Raw genomic sequence first — 18,990 nt, forward strand, 5'->3', positions numbered from 1 at the left:
ATGAGCGTGTAATTTTGTAAACCATTATTTAAAACGTTTAACTTTTAACACTGATTAAATTGAGCGTTTTGTTAATTTGCCGTAGTCCGGTCTCCCGTTTTAACGCGAAAATCGCCTGGAGACTGCCCAGGGCGGTGTTGTGTCTTAGTAACAAAAAACTAACACAGTAAAGAAATGCTCTGAACTCGGCAACTTGCTCACTACTGTGACAACCGATCACGTCGGGACTCTTACAACAGATACTTTGTACCGGGTACTTGTCTGTCCCGAGAGTACAAGTTAACGCAAACCTAAAGCACCTAGTACATGTTTTTTACGATACAGATACTTTACACGGCAAGGTCACCGTGTCATTCCTGGTGCAAAGTACACTCGAACTAATTTAGCAGCAACAGTACCTGAAACATGTACCTATACTATTTTGGGTACTCTGTCGCGTATAATTCGAAATCGGTATGTGTAAATTTTGTACTGTTACTGAAAGTACCGGGTACAGGTAGAAGCCATAAGAAATTGTAAGAACTAACCTCACCTTTGTACTCACTCTGTGACGGTGGGATTCAAAAAGTTTTGAATAAAATTGAATACGAAAGGACAGGAAATGAAGTTGACCCTACAGGGAGAGAGAAGTTTAAGTGGAAACATTTTATTGACAAACTTAGAAGATAACTACAAAAAATAAAAAAAGTAAAAAAGTATCAATTGAATAATTTTGAAAATATGTGCAGTTCTAAAATTTGAACTTATGTCTAGTATTATGTTTTATTTCAAAGTTATAACGTAAATGTTATTTTTAGTCGCACTATTTGGCGATCGATTATTTTGAAATACTATGCTCTTGGGGGGAGGGAGGGCAGGTCCCATTCATCTCCCCAGTCAGTGTGCTCCTGAGTTGAAGACGGGTAGACATTACGCGCTCTACAGAATTTGCTAGCACTACGCTAATTTAGCAGAGTACTGGTGCGGATCGTTGCCATGTGAGGTGTGATTACATGACTGAGATAGTGAATGGCACTGCCGCGACTGTAGTTACCACACACCTCACACTGCCCAGCCTCCCTCACCACAGCCCCCAGTCCTACCACTTCATGTCAGCTAAACTTCACGTTTCACTCCCGTAAATTTACTGGCTGTTGTACTCGCATTATTGAAACTAACAAAATACACACAGTTACAATGTGTTTAGCAAAATAAGATATATCTTAAAAATAATAATCAGTACATATTTTTTATTTCATCACTTTATTTTTAGAATATTATTGCAAAGGCCATGTAAGTTTAAATAAAAACATTAATCTTGATTACCCCAAGACCAATTCAAAAAAGTGATTTTAAACTTGCTGTATTTTAAAATTTCGATCCCAAAATCAATAGATTTATTACTCCTACCAAGAGGAGCTTATGCACCAAATTTCAGTTCTATAGAACCTTGAGTTGTAGCACACATGGCTTCCATTCAAATGTTTTAGAAGTACAAGATAACAGTTAAAATTTTTAAGTCAATATGTTTATAAACATCATTTTGGATTAATTTTAACTAAATCAAGTCATCAGTATTTTTTATATTTGAGTTGGCATAGAAGACCCATGCATAATCACAAGCAGAACTATCTTTATTCAATTATTTTACACAGTGAACATGAATGGTGTCAATATTAAAGAACAAGTTAATTAGATATACAATTACAAGAACATGGCAATATATTCTCTTATTATGGTTTTAAGAAAATTAAAAACTATACAATAGATCTTGGTTATAAACAGTCTATAAATAAATCTACACTTATTTATAGAAATTGAAAAAAAAAATCAAAGAACAATATGGATTGCAACCATTGCTATGTAAGGGATGGTGACGGGGGTCCGTTTATTGGTTGGTCCTTTCTGCATCTCCAGCAGCGTCACATCAGATTGATGGAGGGGTAATCCATATAATAGGGTAAATCTTATTTTTTCTACTGACTAAATAATTTGGTAATAACTTATAAGATTGCACTCCCATATATTTTGTTTTTTACAGAGTTATTGCAAATTATGTTGGATTACAGTTATATTCTTTTTATTTCTTGTATTATATTGATGAGTATCACTACTTAATTCAATATGTCACTAGAATTTTAACATATAGTATAGTTTCATAAATACATGCTATTTTTCAAATACAGTACCTTCAATTTATCTTAAAATGAAGAATCGGTTGATAATCCTTATTGACATCTGAGTCATAAGTTTCACTAGATAAAAGCATCCAATATTCATTAAGTGTCGTTTTCTGAAAGGTCAAGCAAACTCGCATTTTTATTGTTCTCATCACCTCCACTACCATACCTACTACTGATAAAAGACCTATTGGCAGTTGTATGTTTTGTCTGAAGCTTCCAATATATCATAGTCGTCATCAACAAGGTTTCTCTTACTTACTGTTGTTCTAAATATGCAAGATAAAGGTTCACTAAAGCCAAGAGCTTATTTGAAACTTACGTTACGGTTAAAGAACCAATTGCAGTAGATTTCAAACAGTTGCTCATGTTCCACAGCATAAAATACAAGATAGCCAATAACCTGTCTATTATTGGGAATTCGCTCTAATTGCATAAGCTCGCTTGGCTGCAGTACAAATATTTTTATGTTTACACCAGTTACATGAGTGAATACTAGTATCTATAACTTTAACAGCATTTTGTATATCTGCATAGTGAGTCCAGTTAATTGAATCATCTTCGGAACTGCTCAATTTAAACCACATCAATTCTTATAAAAAGGTTTATTTTAATTGATGCTAAATGGCGCATTATAACATTAGATAAACATATACTATGTATGAAGCAATGCTTAACACAAACATCTTAGCAAGACATCAAAGGCCTTTAACTTTCACAAATGCTGATGCAATTTTCTTTATGATAACATCTTAAAATAAAATGGTATGTTCACTTGTCATGTTTACAACAAATCTTGCTGGCCAGTGTGATGCTATCCATAATACCACCACCGGCCACAAGAACCATTAAATAAAATTTTGCTATTTTACAACATTTAAATCAATGCTATTAAAAATTAGTAAAAAAATAACTTGAATATGACATACAAACATAATACAAATTTATTAAAGGTACATCGAACAATAACTTAAAATTGAAAATCTCTAAATAACTAAATTCTGCTTGCATATCTGCGCACAATGTCTCTGAAGTAAACAAAAAGCTGTTCAGCACAAATCTTGCACTGTCTGCAAGCTTCTTCATGTTGAGTTTCACTGATCATTCCATCTGTGGTCAAGCCAATGACATCTAAACGCACATTGTCGAACACAAATATCATTGAGCCTTGAGCTTCCTGCAACAAACAAAAAAATTTATTCTTCAAATATATTTAACCATCACACAACCACATAGATTTAATATAAGGTGGAGCAAGTTGGCCCATATATATTATTAATTAGAAGGTCAAAAACAGTGGACTGTATGGATTAAACCTGTAACCTATAATAGTTACCTCTAGTTGTTTATTGTCTGGATCAATCACGATCGCTCCATCGTCGTTAACCATACACGAAACAGCAGCAAACAAATATTGCATGGACAACCCAGAGTTGATTAGCGCCAGACATGCAGAATTAATAGCGCAAGCCAGTCCCTGTAAAACCATACAGTTTGAAAACCCATACCTGTATAATCTGTATTTTAGTATAGACAATAATATAGTCAAAGTGGTAATACTCACACCCCCGCAGTCCTGCATCTCTTGTATAATTACATTGATGGCTGTACGGGGATGAAGTGAAGTTATAAGTGCAGACTCACAAACATTCTTTACTAGGTTCTCTTTAATCCTATCATTTACACCTGAAACATAATTTAACGAAAAATCTCAAAAAGGTTTAGTTAGAAACATTTAAATCATAACCATTTCATAAAACAATCATACAAAGGCTTATTTCTTAAGTATTCAAGTGTACACTATCTTCCAAACTTTGACGGAGGATTCAAAGAGAGAATGACAAGTAAAGAATTATTTGGAAGGATACAGGCATTCTAAACACAGTTTATCGGAAAAAGCTAGTTAATATCTCAATTTTAAATCCAAGCATTAAACATCTGTCAAAGAAGTAGTTGTATACTCTTTGTTTGACAGGGCAAAGAGCTTATTTTCTTACACAAAGATGGGCTATAAGAAGAAACAATGAACAGTTAAATCAGATCTAACACAAAATGCTCAAACCTTAAGTCTGTCATAAATATGCCCAAAAAGAAATTATAAGAAACATCCTAGAAAATGATGACAAAAAAATCTACGTATGTGTGTACCGGAATTATCAGAGTAAATTAAAGAATAGGCAGAAATACAACATCAAAACTGTGTTTATAAGCCAAAACACTCTTAAGCAAAATCTTGAAAAAAAAAACAAAAACAAAGGAATGAAGGACTTAAAATACCTGTGTTTATAGCTATATTTTCATTTGTATGAGAAATATATACATACTACATCAAAGGATACATACATACTTATAGTGAGAGCTTTTTGTTGTGTATCCTGGTTTGCAGAGTAGTTTATGTAACATTTCTCATAAATAGTTTATTCTTGTTTTCAACTAAATCCTTTACTTGAACATTTTATGAATTGTACTGAAACTACACAGATTACTTATTTAAAAGTTTAGTTAGTCTACTTAAAACATTAAAATCCTCAAATCTTATTTTGTTTTCGCTTTATTTAAATTCACAATATTTGTAGTAACTTCAAATTAATTCTGTCTTACCAATACACCATGCCAGATTATTTACACATATTTACATATTGCCGGATTATTTACGAAAAATATATCTTACACACTAGATCTAACTGACAACATAGTCAGGTTTAAACAGGTTACAACCACCCTTGTGTTCTCCATTTGTTTTTCGCTCACAACCCTGTACAACTTAAAAATTAAAATATTAAGCATTCTACAAATTATCATTTACATTTACTTTAAATAATTTTTATTTTTAATTGTTTCATCGAATCTGCATATCTTTTAGTAAACTTTAAAATTGGATTTATTTACTTATTATTATAATAAATGTTTTGCAAAATACCTATTGCTTTTAGAGTGAAAACCTAAATTAAATGATCAAACATCAGATTTATTTATATTGCCAGTTAATTAAATCTTGCATAGATATACAAGCTTATAAATAGATTAAATGGCACCATACAGTTTCTAACAAAAAATTAGCATAGCTCTTTTACGTGATGGTTAGTTCGCCCATCATCACTTTCGAAGTAGACCTGTTTATCAAGTTTGGTAATAGACGTAAAGATAACAACAGAGATAAAATTGTTTTAATAACAAAAAAAATTTGGAAGAATAAATTATTTCATTCAATCACTCCTCTACACTGCCAACAGTTTGTATCTTTTTATTTAACTGCTTTAGAACACTCAGTCTGCTTTTAGTTCTTTACAACCACAGGCGAAAAAAAAAAAAAATTAATACAAATGATCCTAGATAGTATAAATAACAAGACATGTAAATTATACAAAATCTACATATAGATACTTACAAGTAATTCCTGATTTAGATTTATAAACTGCTTCTATACTTGCTTTATCAATCTGGAATTTTTGTATTTTCACTTCTACTGGCCCATATACAGATGCGAGAAATACAGTATCACCTACAACAAATAAAAAAAATAACTGGTATGTAAAGTTGGTCTCCCAAACAAATAGTATAAGAACTAGGTGTAGTGCTGAAAATTTTGATTTCTCTCCCAAAAGAATAAATCTGAACTCCAAAAATCCATTGATATTGTTATATATAACACTCAAATATTTTTCATTGTAAAGTTTTGCAATGTGTTGTGTCCATATTATGTTCACTATTTGTTATTACAATGCTGTCATGATTACCACCATCAAAAAACTTATGTTATGTATAACATTAGACCACATGTGGTTTTATACATGAAGAGTATATATACATCACAAGATTACCTCAATTTTAATATAATGCACTATAGATCTAATAAATTTTAGGAAACACATGTATGCATGATTTACATTAAGTTGTTATACTATTTAGACAAACATGACTCCAGATTTCAGGAGTCAAGTCTAAGACAGTGTCAGATACCAGATGCTGCAATAAAAAAAAGATGAACTGGAGCTAAACTCAAAATTCAAGAACAGAAGCAAAGAATATAAAATTATGTATTACAACTCTGGTGGATAATTATTCTATTGGCTACTACCTAAATAACATATCTCAATATGAAAAACCAGGAAACCTTAATAAGTGGTCTACACTCTTTATTCAATTGTTTTTATTAAACTATTTGATATATTATTAAATTTCGATAATATAATAATCGTACCAAACTAGAATTATAATACATTAACAACAAGAATAATACACATTTTAATAACATAAATTTAACACTAACATTAAAATATAACAAAACTTTGTTCTAATCCAACATGTTAGATAAACTTTACAATATTCATAACTTGCCCAGATAACAGTGAGCAACCGCTGTTAACAAATGAGAAAAAGGCTTCTTCTCAGACAGGCGCACTTCCCTGCAGTACTAAAATTCACATAAATAGTCCTCTAGACAGTCTGCCAGTATTTCACTCCTCAAACTTCTCTTGATTGCTTGACAAGAACTTTCAATAGTTTGGGTATTTGCACTGGTCAATGGATCAATGAAGTGTTTGGAATGGTTTACAGTAAAATGTACAAAACCATGATCAGTTAATGTAAGATTTCCACAAGTCCATGACTAATGTGGTTTCTGCTTTATTGTGTTTTAATATGAGAGGTGTTATAATTTCCACGTCTCTCTTGTTGTCAAGACAGATATCGAGTCTGTATTGATGCCCTCTTCTTTTCCCTTCAGGTGCAGTTTCTATTAAACAACACCCAAGTGTCTTTAACTAATTTCCAACAGTTGTACTTGCCTATTTTGCATTCGTCTACTTCTACTACAACCCTTGGACCACCCAACTTCTCCCTGTCAAACTTAATATCTAGCCAAAATGAAACAAACTTTACAGAAAGAAAGCAAATCACAACAGTTTTGCTCGACACATTGTATTTTTTGTCACTACATTTTACCATCAAAAAGCCACAGTTTGTCTGATTCATAGAGAAATACTACTAAGAGTGACTGTATTCCAAGTGACAAACTCAGAACCTTCAAGGATTGTTGGCAGAAACGTTTTTAGGGATATTGTGAACGCTCACGACTCTTTCGCCATCTAAATGGTTATGTTTTCACCTGTCACCTGTTTTAAGTCTTCATTTAAACTAAATTTCAGACATTGCAAAAGGTTCTCAGAAGGCAAACTAACATCTTGAAGTCACTTGAAACAAATCTCGTCACTTTATAGGGATATCTCAGACAATTTCCTCATATTAGCCTAATTGTCATTTCCAAATTCTTCAAAATCAGGTAATGTACTTTTTGTTTACATTTGAGTTTACATTAAAATTTTTTATAATTAATAAGTTGAAATTATATGTTAAGTTGGTATCAAAACGGTTAACGACCAGAGTAGCCAATAAAAATTTCAACATTATTAACGTATTCTGCTCATCCTTCTGAACAAAAAAATATATAGTTTTAGGGGGTAAAAATGACAAACAACTTTGTCTTTTAATAATTTAAATGTAAATGTAAATTTTTGGTTATATTTATGTACTGTTCTTCTTGTTATCTATGATTTTTCAGCGTTATCTGCTCTTAATAGCTTCTGCATCTGTGTGTTTTGTGATCAGAACAGCTTAGTTAAATAATATCAATCATCTCGTGCAGTACACTTTACTGCTTTTTCGATGGCGTCTATAACACAATTGCGGTGCGTTAACTGTAATACAGTTTTTTAGTTTTGAATGTTGCTTAAGTGTTTGATTGCAGATTACTTGAGCAGTTAAAATATTAGGAAATTAATTTATTCCTTTGTAATTGGTCATTGTGTTTTTCCAGAGTGAGAGTATAAGTTTCTACTGTAATCATGTGTTATTTTTAAATGAAGAAATGCTATTTTTATATGACAGAAAGTTACCACATGATACACATACTTAGTACAAGTACATACAAAGTTATGGTTACATTAGTTTTGCTTACTTATTAAACTTATGTACTTTTTTACATTATTTATTAATTTGTTAAAAGTTTGAGTAAGTTTGTTACCATTATTTTTATTTACACTGGAAAGAGATTAGCCTTATTAATCTATTACTATGATCCTACTAAACAAAATAATATATTTAGGGTATAAAAATGACAATAAATTTTAGAACATTATATGGAATAAAACATAATATGGAAATAATGAAGTTATAGAACATTCAAAATGAATCTACTTTTCTTGCAAGATTACTCCAAGTTAAGATTGGAAGCTATGGTTAGGTGAATTTACAATATTTGTTTGTTTTTCTAGTTGTGTTTCCTATAAAGCAGTATTAGCAGGAGCCATTCGTGATCAGACCATTTAGAATTGGATTTTTTACTGATAGGTAGGCCTACTACCTTGAGGTATGTTTTTCATATCATGCCATCAGCAAAGGTGCTGTCGTAGCCCACGCTGTTGGCACTTGTGTCAAGCTGATAAAAACTTTCATTCTTAGAATGTCTAAATTAACAATAACATTATTCTTTAATTTGGGTCAAATTCCCTTGATTTCAACATTATTGTTATTTTACATATCCAAAGGATGGCGTAACGGCTGATGTCTACAGCACCCAACAGGAGGTTGACATACGATCATAACAAGACCATAGAACAAGGAAAAATTACTCCGTGCTAGAAAAGTAGTTTCATTTTGAATGTTCTATAACTTTATTATTTCCATATAATGTTTTATTCAAGAGGACAATAGCAATAGGTTAATAACGCAAAACTCGTATTTTGCCTCTCCGGTTATTAAGTTCACAATTACCGTTAACTTTAATAAAATGTAATATTGAATCAATCAAATCATTAAAAAATTAAATCGTTGGATAGAAAGAATCGAATAATGAGTATAGGCTCCTTATTAAAGTGTACCCTAAAAACATTCAAGGGCGACATATATACAATTACCAATTTTTTTTCTCCTATGTCTCCAGTATAATAAGCGGCCATAACACAATCGAATCAACACTCGAACAACCAAACATTGATTAGAATTATTTGAATGCTGTCAAACATGTTTACTCTATAAAGTAATAATTGTTGCTGCTCAAACTTAGGGTGGGTTTACATTAGCATGTAGAAGTGGCGTCACTAGCCGCGCCAGTTGGTAGTGTCGCGCCACTTTGGGTTTACACACATTTGAGTGGAAACCTAGCTCGCCACTGTAATGGCGTCAGTTCAGTTCTGGTATTGTTCTGTGACGAGTAAAAATGTTTGATTATATAGAAAATATTCGGAGTGCGGTAGCAACATCGATTTCCGTGTTGAGTGAGGAGTTAGCTGATGAAGCAAACGAAATATTGTTGCGGTTACGACCTAGAAAAAAACCTAGGTCGTGTTGGACAAGAAAATTGATTAGTAGAAGGACAAACCTTGGTGCATCAAAACTTCTGGAAGAACTTGCAACCGAAGATGTAGACAGCTTCAGAAACCACCTAAGAATGTCCGAGTTGAAGTTTGAAGAGCTGCTAAAACACGTTGCTCCTCGTATTCAGAAATTAAATACAAGGATGAGAATGGCTTTACCTGCTAAAATAAAGTTACAAATTACCTTGAGGTATTTGGCTACAGGTGACTCGTTCTCTTCTTTGCAGTACCTTTATCGTGTTCCAAAGTGCACAATTTCTAAGTGTGTGAAGCTATATTCGAGGCTCTAATTAAATACTTAAAAGTAAGTATTTAGTAATAATACAATGTAAGGGGTAAAATTTAAACTAAATGAGGTTATTGAAACTGTACTTTATTTATTTTTATACAATACAAAAATCTACTGAAAAAGGAATATTGAAAAACGAAATAAACTCAAAACGTCATACGTTTATAACATACTAAGGGCTTCACTTAAGATATCTTTTGCGCCAAGTTCAATTTAATCTTCTTGATTTGGAGACACCATGGAAGAGGATGTAGTTAAGGTGTCTTCCCATTGGTAGTGTGACATGGAATTACCGCGAGCAATGGTCATCCTCTCATTCATGAGGCACGTTTGAATTTTTTGCATTACTGCCAAAGCATTTATCTCGGGAAGCTTTTTTAGCTGACTGGCAATAAACTGGCCGAACAATTCATACTCGCACATATCTTTTATACGTTCAGGTGCAAGAACCTTATCTGAAATGTCCTTCAGTTGTTGTACTGCGTTTTGTATTTTTCCTAGGCGTTCACCAGCTACTTTTCTTGATATCGGTTTGGCATAAGGAATTTGCTTAGAAGCACTTGAGGGCTTCTCACGTATAATACGACCTCACTCACTAGAAGTAGATGGAATAGATGAAGAAGGGATATCTTGAACATCTTCAAAGATAGTTTCTTCATCTTTGTCTGCATCATCTTGCTGAACTTGAGTGCTTGATTGCTCCTGAAAATAAAACCTGAGACGTACCGTACAGACAAACTTTTAGTAACATTAGGTGACGTAAAAAAAGTAGAATCTACTTCATCTATTATTGTTGTATTGTTCGAACAATAGACCAAGTAGATTCCACTTTTTATTAACTCCACCCAATTGATATATAATATGTCAATAAATGCAAGTGTTTTTTTCATATTACCTACTCTTACTATATAATTAGATTGTGTAAGGCCGTAGTAATTAAATGCACGGTTATTTTTAGGGTCCTACTTCAGAAGAGGAATGGCAAGAAATTATACAAGAATTTTCAAGTAGATGGAATTTTCCACGATGTTGCGGAAGCATCGATGGTAAACATGTCTCTATACGATGCCCAAGCAATTCTGGCTCTGACTTCTACAACTACAAAGGTTCATTTAGTACAATACTTTTCGCAGTTGTTGATGACGCTTATTGCTTCACCTACATAGACATTGGAACAAACGGACGTGTATCAGATGGTGGAGTGTTGGCAAAAAGTGCATTTCAAGAAGCCATAGACAGCAAAAAATTTAAGTTACCAGCTAATGCTTTGTTTGTTGCTGATGACGCATTTCCCTTAAGGGAGTACATTATGAAGCCATATAATACTCGATCTGGTCCTTGTGACTATAAAACAAAAGGTTTTCAACTATCATCTATCTAGGGCTCGACGCATAGTTGAAAATGCATTTGGAATTCTTGCAGCCAGGTTTCGTATATTTGAGAGGGCCATTCCGCTAAGCCCAGACAAAGTAGACTCATTAGTGAAAGCAAGTGTAGCAATACATAACTGGCTGCGAATAACAAGTCCTGGTGTGTATTTTTACAGGGGACGTGTTGATGAAGAAAACATAGATACGGGTGAAATAGTACCTGGCTCATGGCGTCGAGCAGTACAAAATGAAGGATTGGTTAGTGTGAAAGATAGATCACAACCTCGAAACCCAACAAAGGCAGCAAAGCAGGTTAGGGATAGACTCGCAGATTGGTTTATGGGGGAAGGGAGTGTTCCTTGGCAACTGCAGTTCGTAAATGATAAGGCTGTTTGAAAAACTCATAATGTTCTTATGTTAACAACTACTGCAATTTAATAAACAAAAATAAAAGTTTGATACAATTGTGATTAGTTTTAGTTGTTTCATTGGTAAAAGTTTAGTTTAGCTACTTCTATTATTTTTTAACGTTTTTCACCAAAAATCTGTAAAATTTTTTTATGGTTTTAAATAAATTTGTATGAAAATTAATTTCCTTTAATAGTACTAATGAAATGTTGGCGTACATACCTGAAAAAGTCCTACTGATTGGCTCCCTCGAGATTGGACAACACCTCCAATGATTCGATCAATTGTTGAGAACCATCTCAGCGTCGGAACATATACATCATCGAGACCTGCCCCTGAGACTTTGCTTTTATAGATCTTAGTCAGCTCGTTGACTGTTTAGCCTTCTTGACTGTGAACTCTCGTTTCTCCATACCACGGACAATTTCTTCCCATGCGTGTTCTTTTGCATTTCTGTCTTTGTATTCGTCTACTTTATAGTCCCATAAGCAATGGTACAGCTCATACAACTCTAGAAATTTTTCAATTTCGGACAATTTTAATTTCTTTCTCTCTTCTTGCTTTCCTTTACGTTTCTTCACTAATACTTTCGGCCTATCTTCACTTTCATCACTATTCTTCTCAACTTTTTCATTATATTTTTCCCCTAAGGTTCCTGCACTGTCATATTCTACGTAATCTGCCATAACTCAACAAAAACCACTACACTGCTCGAAATGTTTTTACTGAATTTCCTTGAGCTACACAATACCTAGTGGCTTGAACTGGCACTCCAATGTGACTGGCGAACACGTGTAGTTGTTTACACGTTCCACTGCAGGTGGTGCGCCATTTCAACTGGAGCGCCACTGTCTAGTGACACCACTAATATATGTCGGAACAAATATTGATGGCGTCAGCTCGAATGATGTGCCATTTCACATCTCCACTAAAAGTGGCGTGCCATTTCAGGTTTACACGCTCCATTTTTCTCGCCACTTGACAGCCAGTAAAAGTGACGCCACTTTTACATGCTAATGTAAACCTAGCTTTAGTATAAATAAAGTTGTGTTATTTTCTATAATCTATAATGAAAATATTGCTTCATTATCTTCTATATTCTATATGCTGCTATCTTCTATAATATGTCTCTGAAGTCTATAATGTAATTCAGTTAGACATTATTTTTCTAAATTAATTCAAGTAAAGATAAATCATGTGTATGGTATTTGTGTAATGGCCGCTTAAGATGAGAAATGTTGTTGTTTGTCAATAACCTATTATAAAATAACTTGTTGAAGTGTTATGTTCTGGTAACCTGTTACTGAACGTGATATGTCGGAGAAGTTAAACAGTCTGGAACGTGATCTGAGGTCGGGAAAGTACCAATTGGAAATGCCCCTGGCCATCAGTGAGGGCTTCAGTAGTGCCTCTCTGTACATCTAGCAAAAAAAGAAAAACCTCCCTCGAGATACTATTCAAATCAAGCTCAGATCATGCGAGTGCTTATAAAGGTTAATTTTAACTTTGGTACTACTAATAACATATTTATGATAACCTAATTTAAACCTACTTATATCACATAATGATAGTCCATAGTGTAATATTTCCATTCCTAGTCTTATTGCTTGCACGAAATGACCGTGGCTGTTACTGGTTACAGAGTAACCTAAAACCAGAAACTCTTTATGAAAACACCATATCAATTAGTCCAGCTGTTACTGAAATAACAGTATCCCGGTAATAGGTTACCAATGAATAACTGAGAATAATAATGCCCATCTGGGGCAAAGTACGATAAGCAGACCTGGTTTTTATATCACTTAATTCAATGATTGATACTTTAATATCAAATAACAGAACTAGCAATCAATATCAATGTACCTCGAATACTAAATTAAAATCACATGTTTAAAATTAATAGAAATAGTATACAGTAAACAATTACTGTATGTAATGTCATAAATACCAAAGGAACCATAACCATTACTCAAATCATATCAAAATAATTTATTCTCATAAAAATTAACAAAATATACACATAATATATTCATTGTCTTATAAATATATATGAGTATAGTAAAATTAAATATTTGGTTTTTAAAGTGTAATGTGTAAAATAAACTCATACGGTACTTTGGGATTATACCGACCACACCCAGACATGAATCGTTATTTGACATTTTGCTTCTACTGATTACTAGATTAGCGTAGAACAATATTTCGTCAATATAAAACAGGAATCGTCTTATCGCAAACCGCTCCCCATCCTCAGACAGAGGTCAAACTCGAGCGGTCTAGTAGATAACGTGATTGCAGAGTCTCGCCGCCCGTTCAGCTGGTGCGTCGCTTTGTTGTACTTCCGTGTTTTACCCCTACATTTCTCCAAACACAAAAATTCAACAAAACAAACATTACCAAACAAAAACTAAACTCTTTATTGAAAAAAAAAAAACACTCAAAACTTGTTTTTATTCTTGATCACACTCTGCCACCCAAAATGCGAGTGCCTCCGGCCATCAGCGCGGCGCAGCACCAAAGGCGCTGATGTCAACGAAAGAAAAACATCCCTCGAGATAGTACCTATCAGTAAAATATCAAATTCTAGAGGGGCTGATCAGAAATATAAATTGAATTGTAATGGAAAGGTAATTATGTAGGCCTACCGTGCAAAAAACTTAAATAATCATGTGATGCCGTGCGGTCTGCCGTAATCGGGATTCTCGAGAAAGATAACAGCGACAACAATACCGATCACAATACCTGGAAATGCTTGTAAGTTTGTAATTTTGTAATTAAAGAGTTGTTTTTTCGTTCTATCATATTTGTTTCTATAAATTTATATTTTTGTGTTCTTCATACTGGTGTGGTCGGTATAATCCCAAAGTACCACTTATACTTCTAGTTTAATTATTTGAGGAATATTCTCACATGGGCTACTAAAGCCTGTGTGTGAAAATGAATTACCAAAAAATACTCAGTTGGTATTTCAAACCGTAAGAAAATTTAGTATAGCTTAGAGGAAATTATGTAAAAAAAAAAAACAAAATAAAGTCAAAATCAATTTTTTATAGAAATGAAAAATTAAATTAAAGTGAGAATTTATTTAGATGAATTAAGTAAATGGAAATTATCATTAAAAGGACAAAACTACCAACTGTCGGAGACCATGACCACGGACAAGCCTTAGTGCAACTCTTTGTTAACAGACGGACATCGGAAAAACTGCATACAAAATTCAGCATTCCTTATCAAACAATAAAATTAAGACAGCTGACAGGAAAAATGTAATTTAAATAATAAAGAAAATGTGACAACAAAACAAACATCTTGAAACTGAGAAAGGCACCAGTAAATCATCTTTAAGTATTATTTTGTTTAGTTTACTAAAGTTAACTATCTTTTTTTTATTTAAAAGATGTTACCTATTAATAGAGCAAATTGTGTTTAAAATATGAAAATGTATATAAAGTCGGTACAGATGATTAATTTATTCTTCAAATTAATTGGTTGGTTAAATCTATGTGTATTATAATTAAAGGGTAAGTTAGGGTACGATAAGCGGACCCAGTTTTTTATATCGAAATTGGCAAACGATATTACTTAATCATAACCATCGATATAACCAATCATTACTGATTAATTATTTTGAACAATTAACTTAATCTATATCAACAGCTGTAAACACTTTCAAATAATACACGTAATCGCATAATTATATTTTATATATAACAATAATAATAATTATTATACATAGACGTCATAATATATAATTAAGTGTGTATTATTATAAACAATACAATAGTTATGACAAACAATATAAATTGTGACTCATAGTTTTTTAAATGAGTTTTCCTGTTTGATCATTCTCATTCTGGTTCATTTATTATTTATGAGTTTTCCTATATTCCTATGCATTCACATTTTAATTTAAAACATGATTGTTATTTAGGACTATAGATACTTTTATATCAATTGATAGTCTAGGATTCTAGAAGCAAATGTTAGGTATCGATGATGTGATTCTGCAATATAAAAAACCAGGTCCACTTATCATACTGGGCTGATTTGTATTCATTAACTGACTTAAATGCAAAGTTTGAGCTGTTCTTGAGTCACATTGACTATTATTTCAACGTTTGTTTCCCCTTGGTCAGGAGAAAGGTCCCTTCAGAGAGTAGGGACAAGTGTAGGATTAAACTAGATGGTGAGGCGATAAGGGTTAGGGAACAGTTAAGATCCTCTTACTTGGAATCGAAAGATTTGCCTTCTGTCCACCCCTTTAGGCAAAGATATCTTGGCCTCAAGAAGTTGTATCGTAAGCTTATTCTGAAACTCAAGTCTGATAGTGTGGCTAGGCGGCTCAGAACGTCATCTAATAAAACCAAAACACTTTGGGGGATCGTTAATCAGAGTCGAGGTTCACATGACTTTAAAAAGTACCAAAAACCAGAAATCAGGAATAATTTAGGAGAGGTTGTTAATGATCCCTCAGAAGTGTGTAATATTTTCAATGATTATTTTCTTAATGTGGGTGATAAGTCCAACAAGGTTCCGCCTAATATTAGCTCTTCTGCCTTGAGCACATGTCCTCTGAATTCGTTTTTCTTGTCGCCTACTAATCCTATGGAGATTGCTGAGTCAGTTCGCAGCCTAAAATCAAAGAATTCCGCTGGTTCAGATGGAATATCATCTGCTTTGTTGAAAAACATAGTCTTAGAGCTGGCAGAGCCACTCAGTGAATTGATTAATCATTCATTTTCAATGGGTATATTTCCTGACTGTTTGAAACTCGCTATGGTCACCCCTTTGTACAATAAAGGCTGCAATCTGGACTGTTCAAATTACAGGCCGATTTCTGTAGTTTCAACCTTCTCTAAAGTTATAGAGAAAATAGTATTAAAAAGGCTTTGGAGTTTCCTACAGCACAACAAGCTGATGTTTCAACATCAATATGGGTTCACCCATGGGAAAAGTACTGTTGACGCAATGTTCTGTGTCGTGCAGAACATTGTTGATACTATTGACTCGGGTAACCGGTCTAGTGGCTTATTTTTTGATTTAACTAAAGCCTTTGATTTAGTTGATCACGTTCTTCTTCTAAAAAAATTGTCTATTATGGGGATTAGAGGTGTCGCACTTCAGTGGTTTCAATCATATCTGGTCAAAAGGGCACAGTTTGTTAAGGTTAGTTCTATTGATGCGTCAAATAAAATCTGCAATAGTTTTTCCACGAAAGGAACTATCAGGAAGGGCGTGCCCCAAGGTTCAATTTTGGGCCCTGTCCTTTTTTTAATCTTTATCAACGATCTTTGTAAGGGCTTAACTGTGCCAAACTTGTGCCTATATGCAGATGACACGTCACTAACGTTTTCTAATTCCTCCAGAGATCACCTGGAACTCGACACATTCTTAGAAGGGAATGCACTTGTTAATTGGCTTGAGCAAAACAGTCTTCAAGTAAATGTCTCAAAAACTACACTCATTGAATTTTCAATTAACAGCCATTCAAGCAAAAGTTTGCTCAGTATTCATTTGGGTGATGAAGCTGTTTTCTCAGAATGCTCCGTAAAATTTCTTGGCCTTATTATTGACTGCAATTTGTCTTTCCATCTCCATATAGAGCATGTATGTAGGAAGCTGAGTCAGGGTATTTTTGTGCTCAGAAATCTGGCTCGTTTCGCATCAACTGAAATTCTTACTGCTACTTATTATGGCATCATCTATCCATTCATATCTTACAGGGTTTCCATTTGGGGTTCTGAAAGCACCAAAATTAAGTCTGTGTTTAGGCTTCAAAAGAAAGCTTTAAGAATAATTTGTCATGTCCCATCCAGAACCTCATGTGCTAACCTTTTTTCCTCCAACAAACTTTTAACTTTTCCTTCCATTTATATTCTGGAAACCTTATCATTTCTTCATAAAAACTTTCACCTTTTTAATAGATTTTTTCCGACTCACATGTATGGAACAAGAAGTAAACCCAGATGCATTATGAATATCCCACCACACTCCACCTCATTTTTTGAAAATCATTTAAAATATTCAGCAATAATTCTTTTTAACAGTCTTCCATTAAGCTTAAGATTAGTCCAAGATTACACAGTTTTTAGAAAAAAATTGAAATGGTTGTTGATTGAGAAGGCTTACTATTCTGTTAAGGACTTTTTAGCTGATAAGATAGTGTAAACTTGAAAAAGTAAAATTATTTTATTGAGAGACATTATTATATTTTGTTATGATTTGTTGACTTGGCATATACATTGTTAACTCTGTCTACATGCTGAATAAAGAATTTGAATATATTCTACCCCCCATCTGTGATTATAAAGGCGAAGTACGTGTTCTTTGGGTTACAAGGAGTCAGACACGTTTATCTTTGAAAATAGTAAAAAGTTAGTAACATTACATTGTTTTGTTAGTAACATTTTATAAATATTCAGACTACATAGTGTTTTTACTTGTAGTTAATGAATTAATTTTTAAGATGTAAAACCAGATGAACTATAATTGTTATTTGAAATATCTATTATGTAATTTGGTTTGACACTTAGTTTTTAACATTTTTAGATAGTCAAGAATATTGAGGATTCCATTGTGGTGGTGGCCACTTATTACACTGCAGCCTCTTTTGTCTCCAATGCAATAAGCATTTTGACATTGAAAAAATTAAAACTTTCTCACAGACCTCGTAAATTTATGAATGCTTTTTCGTTATTAGAGGAAGTGGACAGATTAAATATTACCTTGAGCTAATATTGCAGAACCATCTGGATTTTTCAAAACATTTAACTCACACTTTAATGTTCTAGCTGTTACTTCTATATTTTCTTCTTCCATTTTAAATTTTATAATACAGTATATGCTTTAAATGAGTTGAATATAAATTTACACTACATATACATTATTTATTTAGTTTGAGGTATTTCATATTTAAAATCATATTTAACAGTCACAATTGACATAACCTAACTCTAAACATCCAAACACCACACACACAATCACGCACACATTTGACTCCCGCCTTTCATAAACCATGTGGTCGTGGTGGTATTAGTCATTATAACAAGATATATACGGGATTCCATTTTTATTATTCTCTCAGGTAATGGAATTTTCATGAAGCCGCGATATACAATTAGAATATTTGTCTTCACTGAATTATATAGTTTGAAATAATTTAGATATATGTGTAGTGATTGCAGTTTTATTTTATTCACTTCAACGTTATAGCCCTTATTGTTGTTTCTGATAAATAAATAAAGGTCATTGAAACACATTAATGGTATAAAAGAACAGTGTATGGTTAATTTGATATATATTCAGATTTACATAAGTTATAGCCTTGTTATAATTAAACTAGTTATGCTGTATTCTTTATTTTATATGCCGTAGCTAATTAAGTAACGGTG

General features: G+C 33.0%; 1 protein-coding gene across 1 annotated transcript; it reads right to left on the reverse strand.

The window, feature by feature from the left end:
- Nucleotides 1-1,223: 1,223 nt before the first annotated feature.
- LOC124373246 (exosome complex component RRP46) lies at nt 1,224-18,614 on the reverse strand. Its single transcript, XM_046831634.1, has 5 exons — nt 18,325-18,614; nt 5,548-5,661; nt 3,724-3,845; nt 3,496-3,636; nt 1,224-3,336 (listed from the first exon to the last, which is right to left on the reverse strand). The coding sequence occupies exons 1-5, from the start codon at nt 18,416-18,418 to the stop codon at nt 3,154-3,156; spliced, it is 654 nt and encodes a 217-aa protein (XP_046687590.1). The 5' UTR covers nt 18,419-18,614; the 3' UTR covers nt 1,224-3,153.
- Between the last annotated feature and the right edge of the window lie 376 nt (nt 18,615-18,990).

This window comes from Homalodisca vitripennis, chromosome 1 (assembly GCF_021130785.1).
Source record: "Homalodisca vitripennis isolate AUS2020 chromosome 1, UT_GWSS_2.1, whole genome shotgun sequence".
Taxonomy (NCBI): Eukaryota; Metazoa; Arthropoda; class Insecta; order Hemiptera; family Cicadellidae; genus Homalodisca; species Homalodisca vitripennis.

Excerpts from the sequence above, each read along its gene's own strand:
- LOC124373246 (XM_046831634.1), bottom strand. The coding sequence starts at position 18,418 with ATGGAAGAAGAAAATATAGAAGTAACAGCTAGAACATTAAAGTGTGAG. Across the intron at positions 5,662-18,324 it reads TTCTGCAATATTAGCTCAAG|GTGATACTGTATTTCTCGCA; the intron begins GTAATATTTAAT and ends TATTTGTTGTAG. Across the intron at positions 3,337-3,495 it reads CAGACAATAAACAACTAGAG|GAAGCTCAAGGCTCAATGAT; the intron begins GTAACTATTATA and ends TGTTTGTTGCAG.